This window comes from Spermophilus citellus, assembly GCF_964194105.1.
Source record: "Spermophilus citellus genome assembly, chromosome: 6".
Taxonomy (NCBI): Eukaryota; Metazoa; Chordata; class Mammalia; order Rodentia; family Sciuridae; genus Spermophilus; species Spermophilus citellus.
The window spans coordinates 109,057,360-109,079,028 of record NC_138187.1 but is presented as its reverse complement, the minus strand read 5'-3'; the positions used below and the strand labels follow the sequence as shown (position 1 = coordinate 109,079,028).

The 21,669-nt window shown below is 41.8% G+C and overlaps 1 protein-coding gene across 1 annotated transcript in view; it reads right to left on the bottom strand.

The window, feature by feature from the left end:
• Positions 1-21,669, bottom strand: part of KIF26B (kinesin family member 26B) — a 491,165-nt gene that overhangs the window by 90,260 nt on the left and 379,236 nt on the right. The window contains exon 6 of the mRNA XM_081299332.1: positions 126-332. Within this exon, the coding sequence (XP_081155458.1) occupies positions 126-332 (207 nt within the window). The remainder of the gene's footprint in view (positions 1-125; positions 333-21,669) is intronic.

The window sequence follows — 21,669 nt, the reverse complement described above, 5'->3', positions numbered from 1 at the left end:
CAGAATGATTTCTAGAAGTCACTAAGTGGGTGGAGGAAATGGTCTATCAAGTATTCTGGATGACACCTTCTCAGCTTACAGGTTCTGGTAAATAAGTGTCCATCCCCAGAGGGGTTTATACTCACTTGTGAAGCATCTTGTGGGAAAACTGCATCAAAGGCAAACATCTTAGGAGGGACCTGGTTGCTTCTCTTTTGGAAGGCATTTTGACCTCCACAAGTCAGGGGATCATACAAGGTGATCTGCTTCTTCCGAGGGTCCACCTTTAAGAAAGAGCTGGATTCTGAGGTATCACGAGCCAACGTGGAACAAATACGAAGCATGACTTTCACCTATTAAGAAATGAAGATGGGAAGCAACATGAATTAAGATAGCTGGATCCTTATATACCCATGTGATATAAATATTCATGACAGCATTGAACTTTTTCATGATACATTATGATGAACTGCACAATGAATTAGCAACTTAATCCTCACTGGGTCATGGGAAAGCTGATTTATTTATAATTACCAGGTAGAATATTTTGATATGTCCATTACTTTAATACAGAGATGGCACATCCTGTTCTTTTTCTTCCTATTAATATAAATTAAAAATTAACTGTGCCCTAGTGGCCCAATTATATAGATGAAAAGCTAATCTGGACTGTCAAGCTATAGGGGCTGGTGTAGTTCCCTTGAAGCTCACAGATCAATAAACCATGCACATAAAAGTTAGCTCTATAATTTACTCCCCAGCTTGGCTCATCAGGACTCTGGGAGACAAAAATCCACAGTTATTAGTGTCATCATTAAAGGCCTGGGAAATGGCCTGTTTTTAAATGGCCAGCATTTGAAATGTGTTCCAAGGGGGCAACAGTGATAAAAGATTGGTTTGCAACATGTTATTTGGGAATCCCATTAAGTGAGTACAGAGAAGTTGTCATTTCAGGGAATGAAAGCGCATCTCTGTAGGAAACAGGAAGTGGTGCCCTTTAACCCATGTTCCAAGTCATTGAACATGAGCATCTCTAGTGCTCCTGACCAACCCAGCCCCATCTCATGGCTGAGTGTGGTGCTCATGGAAATGCAGAAATGAAGCTGAAGTCACAAGCAGATCTGGAGGCGACATGCCTGGGAAATGGAATTTGCTCCCTTAACAGCTGTTTGTTACTGAGTTGCTATTTCAGTCCATTTTCTTTGAGTAACTACTATGTGCCAGGCACTGTGCCACTCATGAGGGATGCAAAGACATGTAATGCCTAGAGTAACAGATGTAGACAGATGATCTCAGTATTATAATTTGGAACATTGTGAAGGTATAAACAAGGATTGTTTCTAAACTCTTTCCTTCATATATAATCAGTTTCCAGGTGTGATGAATTCTCCATCATACAATTTTTGGGAAGGGGGTTTGTATATTTTTAAATAAAATACCTAAAACATATAGAAATGTTCAGAGAATAATATATATTGTGCACATGGAGTGAGGTCCATCTCAGCTCGTCTGTTGAAGCATGGGGACTAATTTGCAGCGTACAAGGCTGAAACATAAAGAATCCCAAGAGCACTGGGCCATCACAGGTCTAGCACTATGCCCCAGCTAAATTTGTCTTTATAAATTAATTGTTGTCTTTCAGTGTGGCTCTGGAGGTCAGGTGTTACAGTGGAAGAAGCCCAAATTTGGGAAAATGCTGACCTCTTAGGGTTCACATCTAGTTTCTGCAAGATTGTAGAAGAATACCTGCCATTTTCTGAGGGTCAATTGTGTGCCAGGACTGTGCTATTATCAACATTATCTCATTGAATCCTCTCAATAATCCAGTGCATAGATCCAGACTTGTCAGGATTTTACAGAGTAGAAAACAGATGTTACATGGTTTGCCCCAGATCACTGAACATGGTGGGTGATAGGTGGGGCTCTGATCCATCTCCAAAGCCCATCCTTCTTCCATCATGTCAACTTCTCAAAGCCTCAGTTTTCTCAACTATATGACAGGAATAACAGCGCCTGTTTTGTGGGACAGGTGTGAGAATTCAATGGATTGACGGGAGGTGCTGAACATAGTCGTAGTTCTGAGCACATGGGAGTTGAACTCTTGTTCCTCCTTCCTCCACCTTCACTTGCCTCCCTCTGGATCATGACATCTTATGGTTTCCCAATAATGGTATTCATGATAATGTCTGAAAACAAACTCCTTGCCCTGGATGTTGGGTACCATGAGTCACACGCAGGACACCATGGAGGATCACTGCAGCCAGGACTCATTATTAGGCACCGAGACTGATATGGCTATTCCTAGGAAAGCACCCTTGAATCCCACCACCATTACATATTGGATAATAACCACAGCATTTATCTGAATTCCATTCTGGTAATTTCCTTATTTTCCAGGAGTCATTATAGTCTGATTTCAGTTCCTTTCTGTAGATTTGCCCCAGTTACACAGCAGGTATGCTATGAGCATCTTTTCTCACTGCAACTTTTGGTAGGTAACTGGGGCCTCTGTAGGCAACTCCTCTTGCCCAGCTCTGAACAGCAGAGGTCATGGATGTTGCGAAACCAGGCAGAACTGATGGAGCCACATGGCCCACTGCTTTTCTATTTCACAATTTTGCATGCCATATCTAGGTGCTGAATGTAAAATACGAGCAAAGCCAGGCAGGAGCCCAGGAGGAGAAGCAGGAGAGAAGGGACTGAATTAGTGAGCCATTTGTCCAAGAGGAGCGCTCCTGCATCTTAATGAAGCTCCAAGCCTGTGGTTCATTTTCTACAGATGGGCAGAAGGTCTTGGCCTCGGGTCTGGCCAGAGATACACAGTTCTTTAAAACTCCACTGAACTTGGGGCTGGGAGACATGCCCTACTCTATTATTTTCTTTGCAATTCGTTTAAATAAATGGAGATTTTTTTTCCTCTCTTAAATGAAGAAAATTGGGTTTTTCTGCTTCACCTCTTTTGTATCATTATTTCTTTAGTCCAGCACTCTACTTCCTGCTTAATCCTCTGTAATTAAAGTGCTTAGGAGATACCACTTAGGATCAAGAATGGCCCTCGGATTTCTTGCCAGGGGTCCTTGCTTTTGTTACAAACATTATTAAGTTTTTGGCAACATCAATTTCTACCCAGCCCCTCCCGCTGTTCTACATAGAAGGTTCAGGCAGCTATTCACAGGCACAGCCAGCACCCCCCCCCCCCCAGCTTTCAGGGTAAAGGGGACAGTCACTATGTCACTCCCAAGAGGCATACCTGAAGGAATGGGACACAGAAAGCTAAAGGAACAGTCCAAGTGGAAGCAAGTAGGGCCTGACACCTTGATTCAAGTGAGAGGAGACTGGCGCTTTCTGCACCCAAGTCCCCACCCATTGAGACCCCATGTTGCCTCACTTGTCTAATTATTCAGTGGCTGGTGCGACACAGCTGTTGCTTTGGGCCACAGTTGTCTTTATGCCTTGCTCATTAATCACTTCAGCACCTCCTCCTGGACTGCATCATGAGATCCAGAGAGAAAGGAATCATGAGACGCTAGTTGAGAGAGGCAGAGCCTGGCTCCTGAGCTGCACAAACACTCCATCAACACAGAGGCGATCGCCGGCTGCCACCCAGCCTTAGTGAAGGCTAATGAGAAGTGGGGCCCATAGTCACTCACAGCACCTGCCTCACATGATCATAACAGACACATTCCTGTTTGTCCCTTGTTTCAGAGCGCAGACCCATGGTGCACACCTAGTGATGCTCTTCTGGCCTTTTTCTCTACCCAGATGCTGTCGAGCAGGAGACTTTTATTCAACTTTAACATTCGGGAGAGTTTGGGGCAACTTACTATTAGTAGGATCTCTCATCTATCAGAAAAAAAAACTATGCATGATGATGTGGGAGAAAGAGAGAACTCTCCCAATCATTCTCATGCCTGTGCTTTGTTTAAACTCCTGTGTGGATGCCTAGAATGAAGGTTCTCTCCAGAAATTCATAATATAGTTTTTTTTCCCCTCTACAAGGTTATAGGTTAGAAAGTTAAATTAACTACTAAAATCTTTCAGTACCTTTACTTTATACTGATTTTAGAAAATCATCTCAGTAGAAACCAGTCAAAGTGCAGATGGATCAACCTAACTAGAAATACCATTTCATGTCATTTTTGTCTGAATCCCAGCAGTATTCAAATTTTTTTTGGAGGGGGTGGTATTGGGGATTGAATCCAGGAATGCTTTTGCCACTGAGCCACATTGCCAGCTCACCTCTTTTTATATTTTATTTTGAAACAGGGTCTCACTAAATTGCTTAGGACCTCACTAAGTTGCTGAGGCTGACCTTGATCCTCCTGCCTCAACCTCTAAGTAACTGGGATATAAGGCTGGGGCCATCATGTCCAACTAGGATTTTCTTTAAGCCTTCCAGATCTATTCTGAAGTTCCAAGAACCTGTCTAGAAACTGTTCTCTAAGGTACATCAGAGGCAAATAAGAGAGGTTGGTCAAAACCCACCCACAGGAAGAATGGTGTGTAAAGGGGAACTGTATACGGTTGTCAGGTGAGATTCTAAAACCAAAGATAAGACAGTCAATCTGTACAGCCCATTAGCAACTAACTCCAGCCCAGGATTCTGGTTCTTTCCTACTGAGGCAAATGGAAGTGACAGGGACACTGGGATTCCTCTTGGGAGGGTAAGCTGCAGGAACCTCATCATGCTTGCCTCACATGGGGGAGAGCCAAGTGTGGGTGAAATGGCTGAATTAAGGGTGCCCCAACTGCCTAAGGAGAGCTGCGGGTGGAGGAGAAAAGCAGGGCCACGTCCTTGGGACAGATCAGGAAGCCTCTCCTGGTTTCCACATATTTGGGGATGGGGTTCAACTGCTGAAAGAAAAACTCAGAGGGACAACAAGAGTTCATTGTTTCTAAATGGTTGAGCTCCCTCCTTACAGGAACAGGGTGTGATGGGCACCGCAGTGAACCACTTGCTTTGATTAGGATCTAACCCAGATGTCACTACCACTGAGGTGCCGTCTTGTGTCGTCATCTCTAAGATGGGCCTGCTGTGCCACCTCCCTTGAAGGACAGATGTGAAGAACAAAGAGATAAAAATAGATTGTAAAGAATACATATTTAGGGCTGTGGCTGGGGCTCAGTGGTAGAGCGTTTACCTAGCATGTGTGAGGCACTGGGTTCCAGTCTCAGTACCACATATAAATGAATGAATAAAATAAAGGTCCATAAACATCTAAAAAATATTTTTTAAAAAAGAATAGATATGTAGGGCTGGGGTTGTGGCTTAGTGGTATAGCACTTGCCTCACATGCATGGGACACTGGGTTGGATTCCTCAGCACCACATAAATAAATAAAATAAAGGTATTATATCCATCTACAACTAAAAAATATTTTTAAAGATTAAAAAAAAGAATACATAAGTAAAGTAGTGCAGTTGCCCTCTCTACCTGGCTCTGCTCCACAGACTCAGGCAATTATGGATAAATATATTAGGAAAAAAACTGAATCTGTACTGAACACATACACACTTCTTTCTTGTCATTACTCCCTAAACAATGCAGTCTAACAACTATTTACACAGCATTTACATGGTTTTAAGCATTAGAAATAATCTAGAGACAATTTAAAGTATATGGGAGGATTACATAGACTGCATGAAGTACTATGCCATTTTATATAAGGACCTTAAGCATCTGTGAATTTTTTGTATATATGGGGGATCCTAGAACCAACCCCCCATGAATACCAAGGGACAACTGTATTATCCTAGGGAAGCAAGGAAGGAAAGAAGTATTCATTTTTCTCGAATTAATTGGTATAACAAACATTCTACATCAAATAACACTGCCAGAAGTCTCCTAAGTTGTATGCATGTACATGGTTTTTTGTTTTGTTTTGCTTTTGTGGTACTGGGGATTGAACCAGGGGTGCTCTATCACAGAGCTGTATCCCCAAACCCTTTTATTTTATTTTTTATATTTTGAGACAGGGCCTCACTAAGATGCTGTGGCTGGCCTCTACTTCATGATCCTCCTGCCTCAGCCTCCTGAGTTGCTGGGATTATAGTTGTTGCCACCACACCTTGCTACCAGTTTAATTGTAAAAATTAAAGCATACCTGGCATGGTGGTGCATGCCTGTAATCTAATAACTCCGGAGGCTGAAGCAGGAAGATCGTAAGTTTGAGGCCAGCCTCAGCAACTTAGTGAGACTCTAGTTTCAAAATAAAAAATAAAAAGGAGATATAGTTCAATGGTAAAGCTCCCTGGGTTAAATCCTCAGTACCCCCAAAAAATAATAATAAAAAATAAAAGCAAAATTAAACATACACATACACAAAAATAAGAGACAAAAAGCAAATTATTTTCCTTGTTCCTTTCACCAAAATTAAATAATATATAGTTATTACATTTTTTTTGTAAAGGTGAGTAATTCATGCAAAATTTGATCTGAGCATCGTGGTATTTCTTATATTTTTTTCTTTTCTTTTCTCTCTAATTCAGGCAACATGCTGGATGTGCTCACTGTCTGCTCATGGTACATGAGTCACTTCAGGAAAATTCCAGGCCATTCTAAGTAAGCCAACTGGAGAGATGGGAAACCTAAACAGAATACATTTCTCATATGTATTCTTCTTAGCACTCTCAATTTTCTCATCTGCCAAGAAATCCAAGAAGTTCAGTTTCTATACTATGGTATTCTGACAAACAGAAGACATTTTGATGAAATGCCAGTTTTTTTAAAACTCACTGCAAGGGATTAAGAATACCATTTTCCACAGCCTTTATAATGTAAGATTGTATTGGTAACCCAGCATAACCCAGTGGGAGCACATTGGACCCCACAGATATGATTCTCTCTCCCCTTCTTATTTACCCAAAGGGCTGGCTTAACCCAACAAAAGAGGTGGGCAACAATGCTCAAGTAAATTAAAATTGGATTTTATAAAGGGAGAAAATATAAATACCTTTCTGGTAAAACTTGTATAAATAATCTGAAATTACTTTTCCTGAAGGAAGATCTTATGATTTCATGTGACTGAAAGTTTCCAGAAGTTAGTTTTAGAAGATCTCAGGAATCATATTCCAAATAGTACTGACCTTGGAGGTCTCAAATAACTCTAAATGTAGGAAATACAGGGGAGAATCCAGAAGACTGTATAATTCCTAAATTTAGAGGGAGCTTTAGAATCTGTCTTATAAAATCGTTCCCACAAACCATAGTTCCCATTAGAATCCAGATACACATCTGCAGAAACCCCAGAGATTCGAAGCACGGTTTTGGTGTTAGTTACAGAACAAAACTAAATCGGATTGGATTTCTTTGTATAAAAACACAACAATAATCGTACATGACATACTCAAAAATCATGGAGCAATTGTTTGCCTGGAGAAAGTCCAGACATGTGAAGGGTGGGAGGCAAACTCCTGGGTGCTGAGGTGTACCCCAGGCCTGTTTGGGGGCAATATCCACTCTGTATTGACATTATCAATCAGTTAGCCATCAGCACCACTTTTGTAACTTCTTTACAAGTTTTACAAATCTTAGAATTTACAAAGGACCTTCTCCTATTTAATTTCCATTTGGTTCCACCATTAGCAGCTCTGTTAAAGAAATATTATGATTACCATCATCCCTATTTTGAGGCAGAGGAGATGAAGGTTTGAGGTACTCAAGTGACTTGCCCAAAGCTAAGTGCCTGGTGGTGTCTTTGACCTTCTCCTCCCCTCCAGGGTCACAGGAAGAGTTGAAGCAGCCTTGGGGAGACTGGGTGGGGGGTGGGCCTGCCCCTGTGCTGTGGGGATGTTGGGCAGAAGGCCGGTTTCTCAGAGGTGCCAGTAGGTGAGCTCATGTGGCGCCAGACAGCAAATAATGAGCAGCAATGCCATCAGAGAGGGAAGATTTGCATTATTAAGAGCTGGGCTGGGAAAGGTGACAAGAGGTGATACAATAAGGCTAAGTGCGAGGGAACATGTGCAAGACCAGGAAATGGAGCCCGGTAATAAGATGCACTCAATAGAGAAGTGCTTCGGGGAGTAAAGGGGGTTAGGAAATTCCCTAAAGCTCTTCATCAGTGTGCATCTGTCACCAAGACCAGCAAGGACTGCAGTGCTGGAGGGAGGGAGTATGAAACCCAGGAAAAGAGTCTTCCCCTGTGAGGCACTATTAATGGCTGGGCAGCCTTTGGGAGCCAGGTCCCTCATACCAATTAGCAGGCTTGAGGATTAGCCAAGCTGTGAGGACGCAGACAGACACATTTCTGGAGCTGGTCTGTCAGAAAGGACTGGAACTCTGACCGTGGTATATTTAGAAGACACCCTGTCTCTTAGCTTGCTCTGTTAGGGAACTTATTTAAATGGATAAGCTGGTGTAAAGATCCCCCTAAAGTAAAGCACCTTCAGATCTGATATGGAATTCTGAGGTGCCCTGAAGATGCCTTCCAATGTCAATGACACTCACTTCAAGAGCTTCCTATCTATGACTTTCATGGAGTACAGTCTAGTGCTGGGAGGCACAGGCTCTGAAGATAGTCTCCTGACTTTGAATTCTGGCTGAACCATTTACTGATGTATGTCAATGGACAAGTGATTTAATCTCCTTTGTGCCACATCTACAAACTGGTCACAATAAGAGTACAAGCCTAGCAGGGTGACCATGATCATTAACACAGCAAATGACTGCCACATTTCTTTCATCAGGGCCAACTACACAGTGAGTGCCCAACAATATCAGCTATTATTATTATTATTATTATTATTATTATTATTATTATTATTATTATGGCACTGGGGATTGAACCCAGGTGCATTCTGACACTGAGCTATACCCACAGCCCTTTTTAAAAATTTTATTTTGAGCCAGGGTTTCCCCAAGTTGTCCAGCCTGGCTTCCAACTTATAATCCTCCTGCCTCGGCCTCCAGAATTGCTGGGACTCCAGGGGTGCACCATCCCACCTGGCTACTTTATTATTTTTAGAAGGCTATTGAGTCTACTGAAAAGATCATGAACTTTGAAATCAGACAGACCCTGGCTCTTAGCAGCTGTGTGACCATGAACATATTATTTTAACATAATTTCTTCATCTGTGAAATAGAGATAATCACCCCTTTGGAAACAGGCTAACCCTGACATAAATTCCTCAAATAACAAAGTGCTTAAGTTGTCTTTTCAGGAAAAGTCTCCAATATCCACTGTAGGACTCTCTTGGACTGGTTTTTAGATAGATATGAAAAATGTCAGCTTATTCAGTCAAGAGTCTTTTGACATCTCCAGCTCAAAATCCTCCTACATATAATAACTACTCCCCAGGGCAGGGGGAGGGAACATGCAACCTATGAGAGGCATGATGACCACCTAAGCCTACATAAAAGATCCCTAAAACTCCTCCTTCTCACCGTCCAATCAACAAGCATTTTCTTTCCTCTCCCTTCCTACAAAGCCCCTACTACCAACTGACTTTGGAGGCAGATCTGAGTTTATGACCTTGCCTATGAACTGCATAATAAAATTCTTTGTTTTTGTGAAAGCCAGTGCCAGAGTATTGGCTTCTCTAGGCATTGGGCAGTGAGCCTGTGCTTGGTATCACTTCCTTGAAGGCATCACATGATTATTAAGCAAATAATCATGTTAAGCACTTGGCATGAATTAGGTGCTCCATACATAATAGCTACCATCCCATTGAACCCCCATTCACAAAAGTACCCATTTCCTCAGGAATAGTTGTTCACTTCTTTCCTCTCTCCCTTTAACCACCTTGACCTGGAAGTTCAGGAGACCTCGTCATTAGATTCTAAAACATCTTATGCCCATAGAGCCCAGTTTTCCAAACTGCAAAGGTTAAGCTTAGATTCCAGTTTCCATTCATTTCCTCTTTTGCTGATTTTTGGTAAATAATGGGTTAGTAACAACGGGAGATTTTTCTTAGTACTTGATACAAAAAGTATTATGGTTAGAAATGAAAAATACCCATTCAAAAGATTAAAAAGTATAGGAAGAATATTTTAGAGAAACAGCAATAGGTATCCCTTAAGTTAGAATTTTTTCAGACTACTCAGTTTGAATTTGGGGTATTTATTGTTAATAAAGGGCCATTTCTCACTAAAGCTCACTCATGTGTTGCAACTGAAGAGCTAAATAACAGACCTGTAGTCAGAGAGCAAACACTGAAAAATATCACATGGCTGATGCAGACTCTGTGTCACCAAAGAGTTGCTGTTTGGCTTGGGAAAAAGTAGGACCAAGGGAAAGTATTTTTTCCTATAGTTCACTTTATGATAAATGGGAAAACTTCAGCTTGCTAACATGACACTTGATTTATTGTCTTCTGTACCTTATTGCCAGGGCTTTTCTGGCCCTAGGAATTTCAATATTCCAGATTCTGGCCTTTGACCTAGATAAATAAAATGTAGAACTCTGAAAATAAGTCAAGTAACCCAGGTAGGTATCTGTCTAGAAATACCAGCTACCAGATCTACCATCAAATTTGGCAAAACACCATAATAAACAACCTCATTATCTAAAATAAAGAAAGGGCAACAAACACAATTACTTACTAATTAGGTATATGTCTTTCTGGAATACACCCCCTCAGCCCATCTTCTTTATAAACCTGTCTTAGAGGAGCTCTCTCCATGCTGGCTCCCAGCTTCTATTAAATGTGTGCATCTCCCCTATGTCATGTATGGATGAGACCTGCATAGAACCTGAGGATGACAGCCTGGCTTTTCAGAGCTGCCTGGGGGTAGATGACAAATGAGACTGTACAGAACCCATTCAGTTTATCATTAGGGTCTCTCCAGCCTAAGACTGCAGCCTGGGAGTGGGAGAGCATCATCTCAGGATCTGTTGAAATTGGCCTCCAAAGGGTTGAGGAGTCCTTTCCTAGAAAAGCCAGGGGCATGCACATTTCTACAGTGGGCTCCTTCTCCAGTCTGGACCTCTGCAGTCTTAGTACCAGGGAAGAGGAGAAGGAAGAACATAAGAAACCAAGGGAATCATCCTAGTAAGAAAAAGCACTGGAGAGATCTTTGGGTCAAGAAGTTGAAACCTGAAATAGTATTATACAAGATTTAGAATGCTAATTTAACTTTCTTGTTTTGAAATATTGTTTTCATTGTCAATGGATCTTTTATTTATTTATTTATTTATTTATTTATTTAGCTGAGTCACACATGCTAGGCAAGCGCTTTACCACTGAGCTACAACCCTAGCCCCTAAATTTAACTTTCATCAAAGTCTGCCATGGATCATGACACCAAACTGTACATTTTCATGTTCTCCCCCACGGGAGAAGAAGTAAGGAGTATCTTGGTCCTGAATCCCTTGTCCCTTGGCATATCTTACAGAATTTCATTCACATCCAACAATAAATAAAGAGTAGGAAAGTTTAACAATAAGTTGTAATTACCCTAATTCTTTTTCCATCAGTTCCTTCAAAAGGCTCCCATGCTCAGGAGTGCACCTGCTCAATCACTAAGCATATGTTGAACATATGCTGTGCATAGTGCCTTACATCAGGGAGGCAGGGGAGAGGGACAGGAAGGAGGCCTAGAGGACAGAGAAACAGTTGAGTCTATGCATAAAACAGAAGGAAGATGGTAGCATCTCCATTTAAGCACCCCTCTATTTTTTAGACTTGGAACTAAAGCAACTTTAATTCTCAGCTTAGCTCCACTGAACCCTAAGCTTACTGCTGCCATCTTGTCCGAAGGATAGGAGGTCATCTGATTGGAAGGGATAGCCTGGAGGGTGGGGGAGGACATGCTGGTAAGAGGGGCCGAGTGAGGCCCAGCTGGAGGGAAGGAGTGAATGATAATGAGTGGCTCCTGCCACCTCTCCCAGAGGCAAGCTCCTGACTGCTCCTGTAATTTCCTTCACCACCCTCTGCCCTGGCACAAAAGCCCTTGCTGGCAGCAGGAGACAAGTTCAAAGCCGAATGATAAATTCTAATACAGGGGATTATTAGGAAGATGTGTTTTCTCTTTATTTTCTTCTTAAAATGTGTATATGATGGGGGTAGGATAGTTAACTAATCACAGTCTTCCCTTGTGTGCATTTGATAAGAACTAAAAAGAACATCATCAAATTAAGGTACATACCTGTGTTCCCACAATGATAATCCTCTTTGCCTGAAAGGCTAGGACCATGGAGGTGGCCTGAGAGGGGAGTGTTCCCATTGTGGCTGAGAGACTTTAGAAACCTTTAATGAAAGGCACCTGATCAATAAGGGAGACTCTTGCATTTGAGAATTTAAAAGGCTTCCCAGCACACTGTGGCTGAAAGAAATGTCAGAAGCATTTGTCATGTGCTGGGGTGGATGGTTTGCAGCTGCAGCTTGCCAGACTACAGAAGCTAACTTTATTTAGGCCCTGCAGATAGCCTCGGCAGATCCTCTTGCCTACAATGGGATCAGCTTTCCTCAGAGTGCAGATGAAGGCTTTATCATGGTGCTGTAGAAAGAGTTGTTGTCACCACTGGGTGTTACTACTACAAGATGCCCCAACCATGGACTTTGTGAGCTCTGGCTTATATAGGGCTGCTTTATCTTTTTTTTTTTTTTTTTTTTTTTCCCCTAGGTGAATCCACAAGCTGCCCTTTTGGATTTCCAGTGTCTTTTATTGAAGCATTGTACAACATAGTTCATAGTCTCTGGACTTTATTTATTTAGGTATGGGGGATTGAGCCCAAAAGTACTTTATCATTGGGCTATATCTCCAATCCTTTTATTTTTATTTTGCCACAGGGCCTTGCTAAGTTGCTGAGACTGGCCTTGAATGTGCAATCCCCCTGCCTTAGCCTCTTGAGTTGCTGGGATTCCAGGGATGTACCATTGCACTCAGCTTTGTCTGGACTTTAAAACTTCAGTCTAGGAGAGACAAAGCAATGATTCTCCCACACAACTAATGACCACCTTCGCCAAACTAGACTAGTGGATAAACAGGTCAAAAGTCTACTCCTTCCTTCATTGAGTATATCTTAATATGGACCGAATACTATGTAAGGGTCTGGGGTTATCGAGAGCTTAAAAACCAGATGCCATTTTCAAGGGTCTTACAGTTTATTAGGTGAGACCTCCCAAAAAGTACAACAGAGAAGGACAAAAGAGTTCTGTATTGGAGTCCAATGGGGACCCAAGTGTGGGTGGGCATTTCCATTTGGGGAGCAGAGGTCAAGAGAAGTTTCATGAAGATGATGATGAATGGGACTTGGAAGAGGAGTTGATGCTCAGTAGGCTCTGAGGGTAGGACCTGGGGCAAAGTGTGCAGGGTGGACAGAGGGATGGAGGAGTGGGACTGACTGGTGTCTTGGAATCTGCAAGAAGCTCTGCCACCTTGAGACAAGTTACTTACACTCTCTGTGCCTCAGTTTCCTCATCTGTACAGTGGAGGTGGTAACAATGTCTCCATACCATATAAGTTATTTAGGAAGATTAAATGAGCCTGGTACTTGACAAAGAGCCTGGTACTTCGTGAGGGTTCAGTGAGTATTGTTGTATGCTTTATTCTAAAGTAGGGTGGGCAAGGCAGAGGAAAGGTAAGAAATTCAGCTGGAAAAACAGGGTAGTGTCAGACTGCAGAGAAACTTCTTTTCCAAACTAAAAAGATTCTATGGGGAGCCACTGGAGGGATAGAGAAGTAGAGTACTCAGGAAATTCCCATTGCTTTGTGATAAAAGACAACTCCTGGTGTCAGGGTTTCTCCATCAGTAAAACAATGTGAACAGCTCTTCCAGCTCTCTTCCAATTGGGGAAGTTGTGAAGATAAGGATGAAACTGTGAAACTTAAATTTTTATGGCATGGCATTTTTTTAACATGTAGACTACTTGATCAGGGAGCCTTTCACAGGGACTGTGGAGCTAACACACAAGTGTGGGAGTTAAGAGTCTGCTGCATGCATATGCATGGATGCTGGTAGCAGCCATGTAACTTGACGTGAAGGATAATGAATTAGTCAACCAACAGATAAATATTTATTAAATGCTGATGAGCAATGTGCTCCCCTTTACCTAGGCAAGCTAAATATGACAAAATATTTAGATTTGAGGAAAGAACCAAAGACAGATCTGCTTCAGAACGCACAAGAAGAGAGCTTGTCTTACAGTAGTATGCATAATCCACAGGATGTAGATTGCTATGTTCTAGCCACAGAACAGAATCTATTGGCAGGAACAAGAAAGCTGCCTGATAGGGAAATATCTCTTTTTCCCCAGTGGACGAGGAAGAGCAACACTGGCTCCTCCATCCTGGATTACTGCTGGGTACTGCTCCATCCTGATTCTGATTCCTATCCTAAGCAGTGACTGGGTTTCCATCATGAAAGGGCCACAGCACAGTCTATTTACTCTGTAAACTAGTATAAGAAAATTAACCTCCTAATCTGGATTTTCTAGACACACTTTTGGTAAGTAACTTAGAAGAAATTATTGTCATAGATGCCCTTAAGGAAAAATTCCCATTTTCTTACTTAAATGGTCCTAAGGCTTAGACTATATGTTGAAAATTAGACTGCATGATTGCTCGGCCCTCCTCCCAGGGTTTCTGATTTAGTAGATCCGAGATGGGGCCTCAGAATGGGTGTTTCTCGTAAGTTCCCAGTGATGTGCACTATGCTGTTCTGAGAATCACACTTAGAAAACTACTGTCCAGGGACAAAGTTGGCCTCCTCTTCATGGAATTTTTCCCTAACACTCCATAAAATGATAGTCTTGTTTGTTTGTATATGTGTGTGTGTGTGTGTATGTGTGTGCACAAGTGTGTGCATGAATGTGTATGTGCTGTGGATTGGACTGAACCCAGGGACTCACACATGCTAAGCAAGTACTCTATGACTGAGCTACATGCCCAGTCCCAAAATGATAATCTTATCAATGGCAAAGATTCTGATAACTAAGGAAAAAAGATTTCTTGACATCAAAGTGGAAGTTACAGAACCATATATGAATTAATACAGGAGCTGTGCTTCTCTTTGAAGAAAAGTTGTCTAACCTATTGATCCTTCCTAAGGTTAATGCCCAATTTCACATTAGAACTCTATCACCTAGTTCTACTTGAGATTGATTTCTAATATGGAATCGGGCATTAACCTTAGGAAGGAAATCAACATTAAAGGAAACTAGAAATTTTTCTGAGACAATTTTTCATGCCAGAGAACACTGTCCCAGCATTGAAGTGATGTGTGCATGAGTCCGTGTGCATGTGTGAGTGCACTGTTGTGTGCACATGAATGTGTGTGTACACAATATACATGCGCATAACAATATGTGCACGTGTGTGTGTGTGTGTGTGTGTGTGTGTGTGTGAAAGTGAGTTCATTTGAGGATAATGATTAACAATTTCATTTAACAATTTCGAGAAACAAATATGTATGGTCAGGTAGAATGGTCAATATTTCATGTGGAAGGTGGCTTTTTTTAAATTATTTTTTTTTTGTTGTAGTTGGACATAATATCTTTATTTACTTATTTTTATGTGGTGCTGAGGATTGAACCCAGCACCTCGCACATGCTAGGCGAGTGCTCTCCCGCTGAGCCCCAGCCCCAGCCCCAGTCCCAGGAAGATAGTTTTTTTAAAGCAGGAGATTTAGGATAATTTTACCAAATCATAGTCGCAGTTCATGCAGAACCTGTTTGAATTTGATTGAAGTATTCCAGGACAAACCAGTCACTAAAAACATAATATTGAGTGATGCAGAGGGGATGCAAAATTCTGCTCTATTGGGTGGGTAAACACAGGTGACTTTCCAGCATGGATTTTTTTTTCTTCTTCCAGTTTTGACACACAAAAGGGGTCAGAAGGAGGATGTAAACCAGCTCCATCTTGAGGCCCCATTCATATGCCAATGACTTAAAAATTTTTTTTTGGTAGTGGGGATTGAAGCCAGGAATGCTTTACCAATGAGCTACATCCCCATCCCCTTTTTATTATATATTCTTAATTTTGAGACTGGTCTCGTTAAGATGCTGAGGGTCTAACTAAGTTGTCCAGGTTGAACTTGAACTTTTGATACTCCTGCCTCAGCCTCCTGAGTCACTGGAATTACAGGTGTGTGTCACCATACCCATAAGATATGATAGTCTCAGATCTTATTATGAGACTATCCACCTATATATAGCAGAGTCCAGATGGCAAAGGGCCCTCAGGTAGCACTGGAAAGGGCTCTAGTGACCTCCACTCAGAATGACCCAACTTAATAAACTCTCATTCATGATAAGAAACACTCATTTCTAAGTATGGGTCAATGAGTCTATAATGAATTTCCCCCAGAAAGACAAGTTTAGAATGAGATGTCTGGGTGGGTCTCGATGGTGACAGGTAACTTGTGCTGAGAGAGAAGCTCTCCATCAAAGCTGGTATTTAGATTTTGTAGGCAGGCAGGCAGGCTGCAGGAAAAATCTCATTTATAAATTTGTAAGCCTGTGCATACCTTGAAGGAGAACCTGTATTTTATTTATCTTTATAGTCCCAATACCACCAACGTGACTTTCACACAATTGAATGCAATTCTACAGGACCAGCAAGTTTTTTAAGCTGGGAGTTAGAAAGCAGAGATGGAAGAATTCAGAAACAGGAACTTGCCTGGGAAGATTCTGGAAGTGAAAGGAGATACAAAGGAAGAGGAAGAATGCTCTGTAAATAATAATGATAAATTAAATCAAAGATTGAAATGTTTTAAAAGCAACCTGCTCAGATTCTAAATTCTTTCATCTTATATCTTTAGCAGGTGATAGACTAGAATGTGGTACTTAGGCTCACCGGGAGGGTGGGAAGGTGGTGAATTGACAAAAGAGATGGAGAGAGGTAAGACTGTCTTCTCTGAGGGAAGAGTTGGGGGGCGCTTTTCTAAGAAGGGGGCAAAGTAAGGTGCGGTGACTCTCAGGCTCAGGCTTAGCTCTCACATGTAGTTCAAGGTCAACGTGCAGCTGTTGATGGCTTACTTCCACTTTGCTCTGTGTTAACCCTCACAGCTACCCCATATAGTAGACAGATTATGTAACATACAGGTCATGTAAGAGATAGGTTCAAAGAAACAGAATAGCTCCCTTAAGCTCCCATAGGATGTAGGTACATAGGAAGCAGGATTCCAACCCAATTCTGGCTCCACATCCTGTACATTTTTCTCTCTAATCACAGATGCCTACCTAGAAAGAGAAGGCAAGAGGACAAAAATAAATCTTTTAGATGAAATCCAACCTATTGCATATAAATTGTGCAGAAAACAGACCTCATGATGAATATATTTATGGCCACCTTGGCAAGTTTTAATGCAACTCTCTAAAGTCATTTTTTCCTTGTGCTGCTGTGTTTTAGCATGCCGAAACATATTTTAGCACTTAAAAAAAGCACATGCTATGATTAAGTATATTATAAGGGACTTTTAAAATTTATATTAATGGTCTGATAAGTTGTAAAACAACTCAAAATTGTGTAAATTTGTATTCGGGGACTTTCTAAAATTGTAAATTGTTGACTTGATAGATTGTAACAAGTCCTTTGAAACTATTCTGTGCTATGATTCAAATCTTTACTGTGCAGTTTATTGACAGGTTGACAAATACAATGACCCCCTTGGTGGGCACATGGTAAATTCACAGCTTGTGTAGCCCTCTGCAAACAGGACCTGCTAATCACTCAGCAAACAGGAGGAGGGCTGGTGCTGTGGTTGCATGAAATTTAGCCTTCTGTTTTCCTTGTGTGTTTGATAGATGTGACTTCCAAGGGCCATAAAGGTCCTTGTTCAAGTCTTTGTAGTTGCCTGAATATGATTATTACACCTAGTATTTTAGTACTAGTCAAATGGCTAAGTTATTCCACGTTGTTCACCTAGAGACTAACTGCTATTTCATGCTTATTGTAGGTACAGATAAGGTACTTGAGGCCCAAAGATTAGAGTACAAGTTCAACTAGTAGATGTGGTGAAGCCAGTTTATACCACATCCGCTGTCTCACATGTTTTTCTATGGGGAGCAAGTGAATGAGGCTGTGGTTGTGGTTTCTTACAGGAAGTGAAGAGGCTTAGGACTGAGAGCCCAGCTAGCCATCTTACAGACAGAAACCATTCATGGAATATTGGTCAAGGCAAGGAAATAGATGCTTCCAAGCAAACAGATCCCATTATTTTAAATAGGCACACAAACTTCTATATCATCTATCTTGTATCTATCAATTTTTTATGTTTGTATGTATCTGTCTACCATCATCTATCTACTTTCAAAATAAAATGCTCAAGAATACATTTGCAACAAAACCCAATGCTTTTCTGATCAAGGGTAAAACCACCAAAAGCTCTTGATTTGAACTTGGGGGAAAAAACAGAGGAGGCTACTTGTTATGGTTTGGATCTGGAATGTCCCCCAAAGGGCTCATGTGTAAGAAGACTTGGTCCTCGATGCAGCAGTGTTCAGAAGTGGGGTTCTTGGGAAGTGATTGTATCATGGGGACTCTGACCTCATGAGTGGGATAATTCATTGATGGCTTCATAGATGATGATATTATTGTGAGTTGGTAGAAATTTTAGGAGGTGGGACTGAGATAGAGGAAATAGGTCACTGGGATCATACCCTGGAAGGATGTCTCTTATCCTCAGCCCCTTCTCCCCCTCCCCCTCCCTTTCCTGACTGCCATGAGGTGGGAAGCTCTGCTCCACCATGCACTCCCCACTACAATGTTCATCCTCACTACAAATTCACAGTGAGGGGCTGAACAACAGTGGACTGTGACCTCTGAAACTGTAAGCCAAAATAAATCTTTTCTCCTTTAAGTTGTTTTTCTCAGGTATTTTGTCACAGTGATGAAAAGTTGACCAATACAGGTAGGGTCGGTAGCAAGCCTGATGAATACTTTTCCAGGTAGAATCACGTGTAGTCCACGTGGATGTTGGCAGAGTGTTTGAAAGAAGCAGGCATCTAAATGATACCCGAAAGTTGATACCAAAGGGTGTGTAGTTTGGTTCTTTACTCACACATGAATCTTCATTTAATGAACTAGCTGCCTGATGTGTGGGCCAAAGTTATCACTATACCATTGTGTTCACACATAGCCAGAATTGTCAGGCAGGGGCTGCTGAGAAAGATCATACAGAGGGAAATGGATGCAATGAATTTGAGGTTAAAAAAAAAATCTTATCTTGGGTCTGTGTTGTTCTAAAGGCAGAACAAACCTCAGGCTGTCTGCAGCAAGAGAGAATCTGAAATAGACATTAGCTTTTCTGTCCAATATAACAGTACTAGCAGAACAAGTAGGGCAAGCAACAGGATAGAAAATGATAGGCAATTGGGAGGGGGCAGTGTATACTGTATGCCTCTAAAGACAGAGAGAGGTGGCAGGGGCTGCAGGCAAGGATGCCCGTCAGTCCTGGGGAATGAGGAGGGCTACCTTAAGAATCTATTTTGATCTGTGCTGGCCAATTTTCTTCTGTGCCCTGCAGACTCTCTCTGTGTTCTTTTCATTGGTACCCAGGGAAGTGGGGATCCTGGTGCATTGCTCTTACTAGCCCTGGGCTCCTGTTTTAGCCCTTTCAGTTTTCTATATCCTGGCCATACTTTTGTAAATAGTCCCTTTATTAAATTCTCCTCAAAATACCCAGTTTCAGTGTGATGTCTTTTTCCTGTCAGGACCCTGACTGATGCACCAATTTTCTCAAGTAGTACTTTTTTTCTCTTGGGTTTCTCTCAGTTTGCAGGCAATGGCTACTCTTGGAGGAGAGGAAGGAGGCTCTCATGTTGCTATAGCCAAGTGTTATGGTTTAGATACTAGATGTCCCTCAAAAGATTATGTGTGACACAACATGAGAAGGTTTAGAGGAAAAATGATTGGGTTATGAGAGCCTTAACCCAATCAGTGAATTGATCCTGTGATGGGATTAACTGAGTAGGAACTAAAGGTGGTTAGGGTATGGCTGGAGGAGGTGGGTCATTGGGGCGTGGCTTTGAGATTTATATTTTGCATATGGTGGGTGGACTCTCTCTCTCTCTCTCTCTCTCTCTCTGCTTCCAGATCGTCATGTGAGCTGCTTCCCTCCGGCCATACTCTTCTGCCATAATGTTCTGCCTCATCTGGAACCTCCAGTAATGGAGCCTGCTGTCTGTGGACTGAAATCACTGAAACTGTGGGTCCTCAAACTTTTCCTCCTCTATAATTGTCCTTGTTAGGTCTTTTAGTCACAGTAGCGAAAGAGCTGATTAAAACACTCAGTGATAAAGTCAAGGACCTAGTGGTGGAGCTGGGAAGAGGCCAGTGAATATTAAAGACTGGGTGGCATGTTGAGGCTTTGTCCTGTTACAATAGGGTGTTGCTCTGTAAAAGTCAAAGCTCTTTCCCAACTGTGAAGCGCTCCTGCTTGGAGCATTACTGCAGTGATGGCTGACACAGCTGTTATCCTCACTGCACAGCTGGAGAAACATGGCAGAGGGGAGTGAGCGGATAAATATGAAGGGCAGGCCAGAGAGGAAACCTGTTTCTCGCCAAATGCTTGTGGTCCCTTCCCTCAGTTATACAGTTCATATTGCTCACAGGGAAAAACACATCACAACTCTCCTCAAAGCGGGAAATATTAAAAAACACAGACTGGTATTAGCGAATATTAGATGTCCCCCAAAAGGCTTTTTTTTCCCCCTTCCCACTTGATTTGCTGCTATGCTTTGTTTTCCAAGAAAATTTCAACTGTCAAGAAAAACACTGGTTTTTCTTTGTGCAGCTTCTAGAAAATTCTTCCTTGATCAGGTGGAAAATGGAGCACATTGTGATCTATGTGCTGATGGAATGAAATATCACTCACAGAATTGATCTAATTTGTTTCTCCCTTTGGACTAGGACCAAGCGGCTAGGAAAGAAATAACTTAGGAACACAGAGAGTACTCTACTGTTTGTTCAAAGAATAAAAATGAAATAAGACAGGAAAAGTTTAGAAAGAACTTTCTCTAAGGCAATGATTTATTAGAATAAAACCATAGTTTCTAGTAGCATAATCAGAGAATATTTTCCCTTCAGTTCATTAACTTTGCTCTTAGGGCTTATTGTACCTACCCAAAAGTATTATCAAAAGTAATACCATGTAAAAGTTTCAGTTTCTGGCATCATTGGGACAAAGGATTCAGAAAGGTGAATGAAATTTTGTTTTGCATGTTGGCTTAGCTTATAAATGAAATCCTGTGTTTAGAGAAAAGGGAACTCAGGCCAGCCCTATGAGGCTTATACAGAGTTCAGTAAACAAATCTTAGAATGGTCTCCATCAGAGCCCTAGCTGCAGAATTTTCTTACCTTTATCCAAAGGAAACACAAGTTCATACCTGACTCCAGAATCAGGCTTAACATGAAAACTTCTGAGCTCTCAGCTATGAAATCCCTGACAATTATATTTGTCTTCGTCCATCAGAAAGTGGCAATACCCTGGGGGCGTTCATGACTTGCCCAACTCCTTATATTTAGAGCTGTACAAGTTGTCTAAGTGCCTAGGAGAGAAGAGTGAGCAGAATAAAGGAAAAGAGTGAAGCTCTGCACAAATTAGATATTTGTCACAGCTCAGGAAAAAATGCCAAAGAAACTGTGAATCAGGACTTCCACGAGAGGATGGAGTTCAGAGCCAGGCTGACATCTACCTGCCTAGCTGGAGATGACTCACACTCCCTGTACGAGGCTGTCGAAGTGTTGACAGTGGGGTTTAGTCCCAAGCTCCAGAATGTGGTCAGCATGCATGGAGAAACACACAC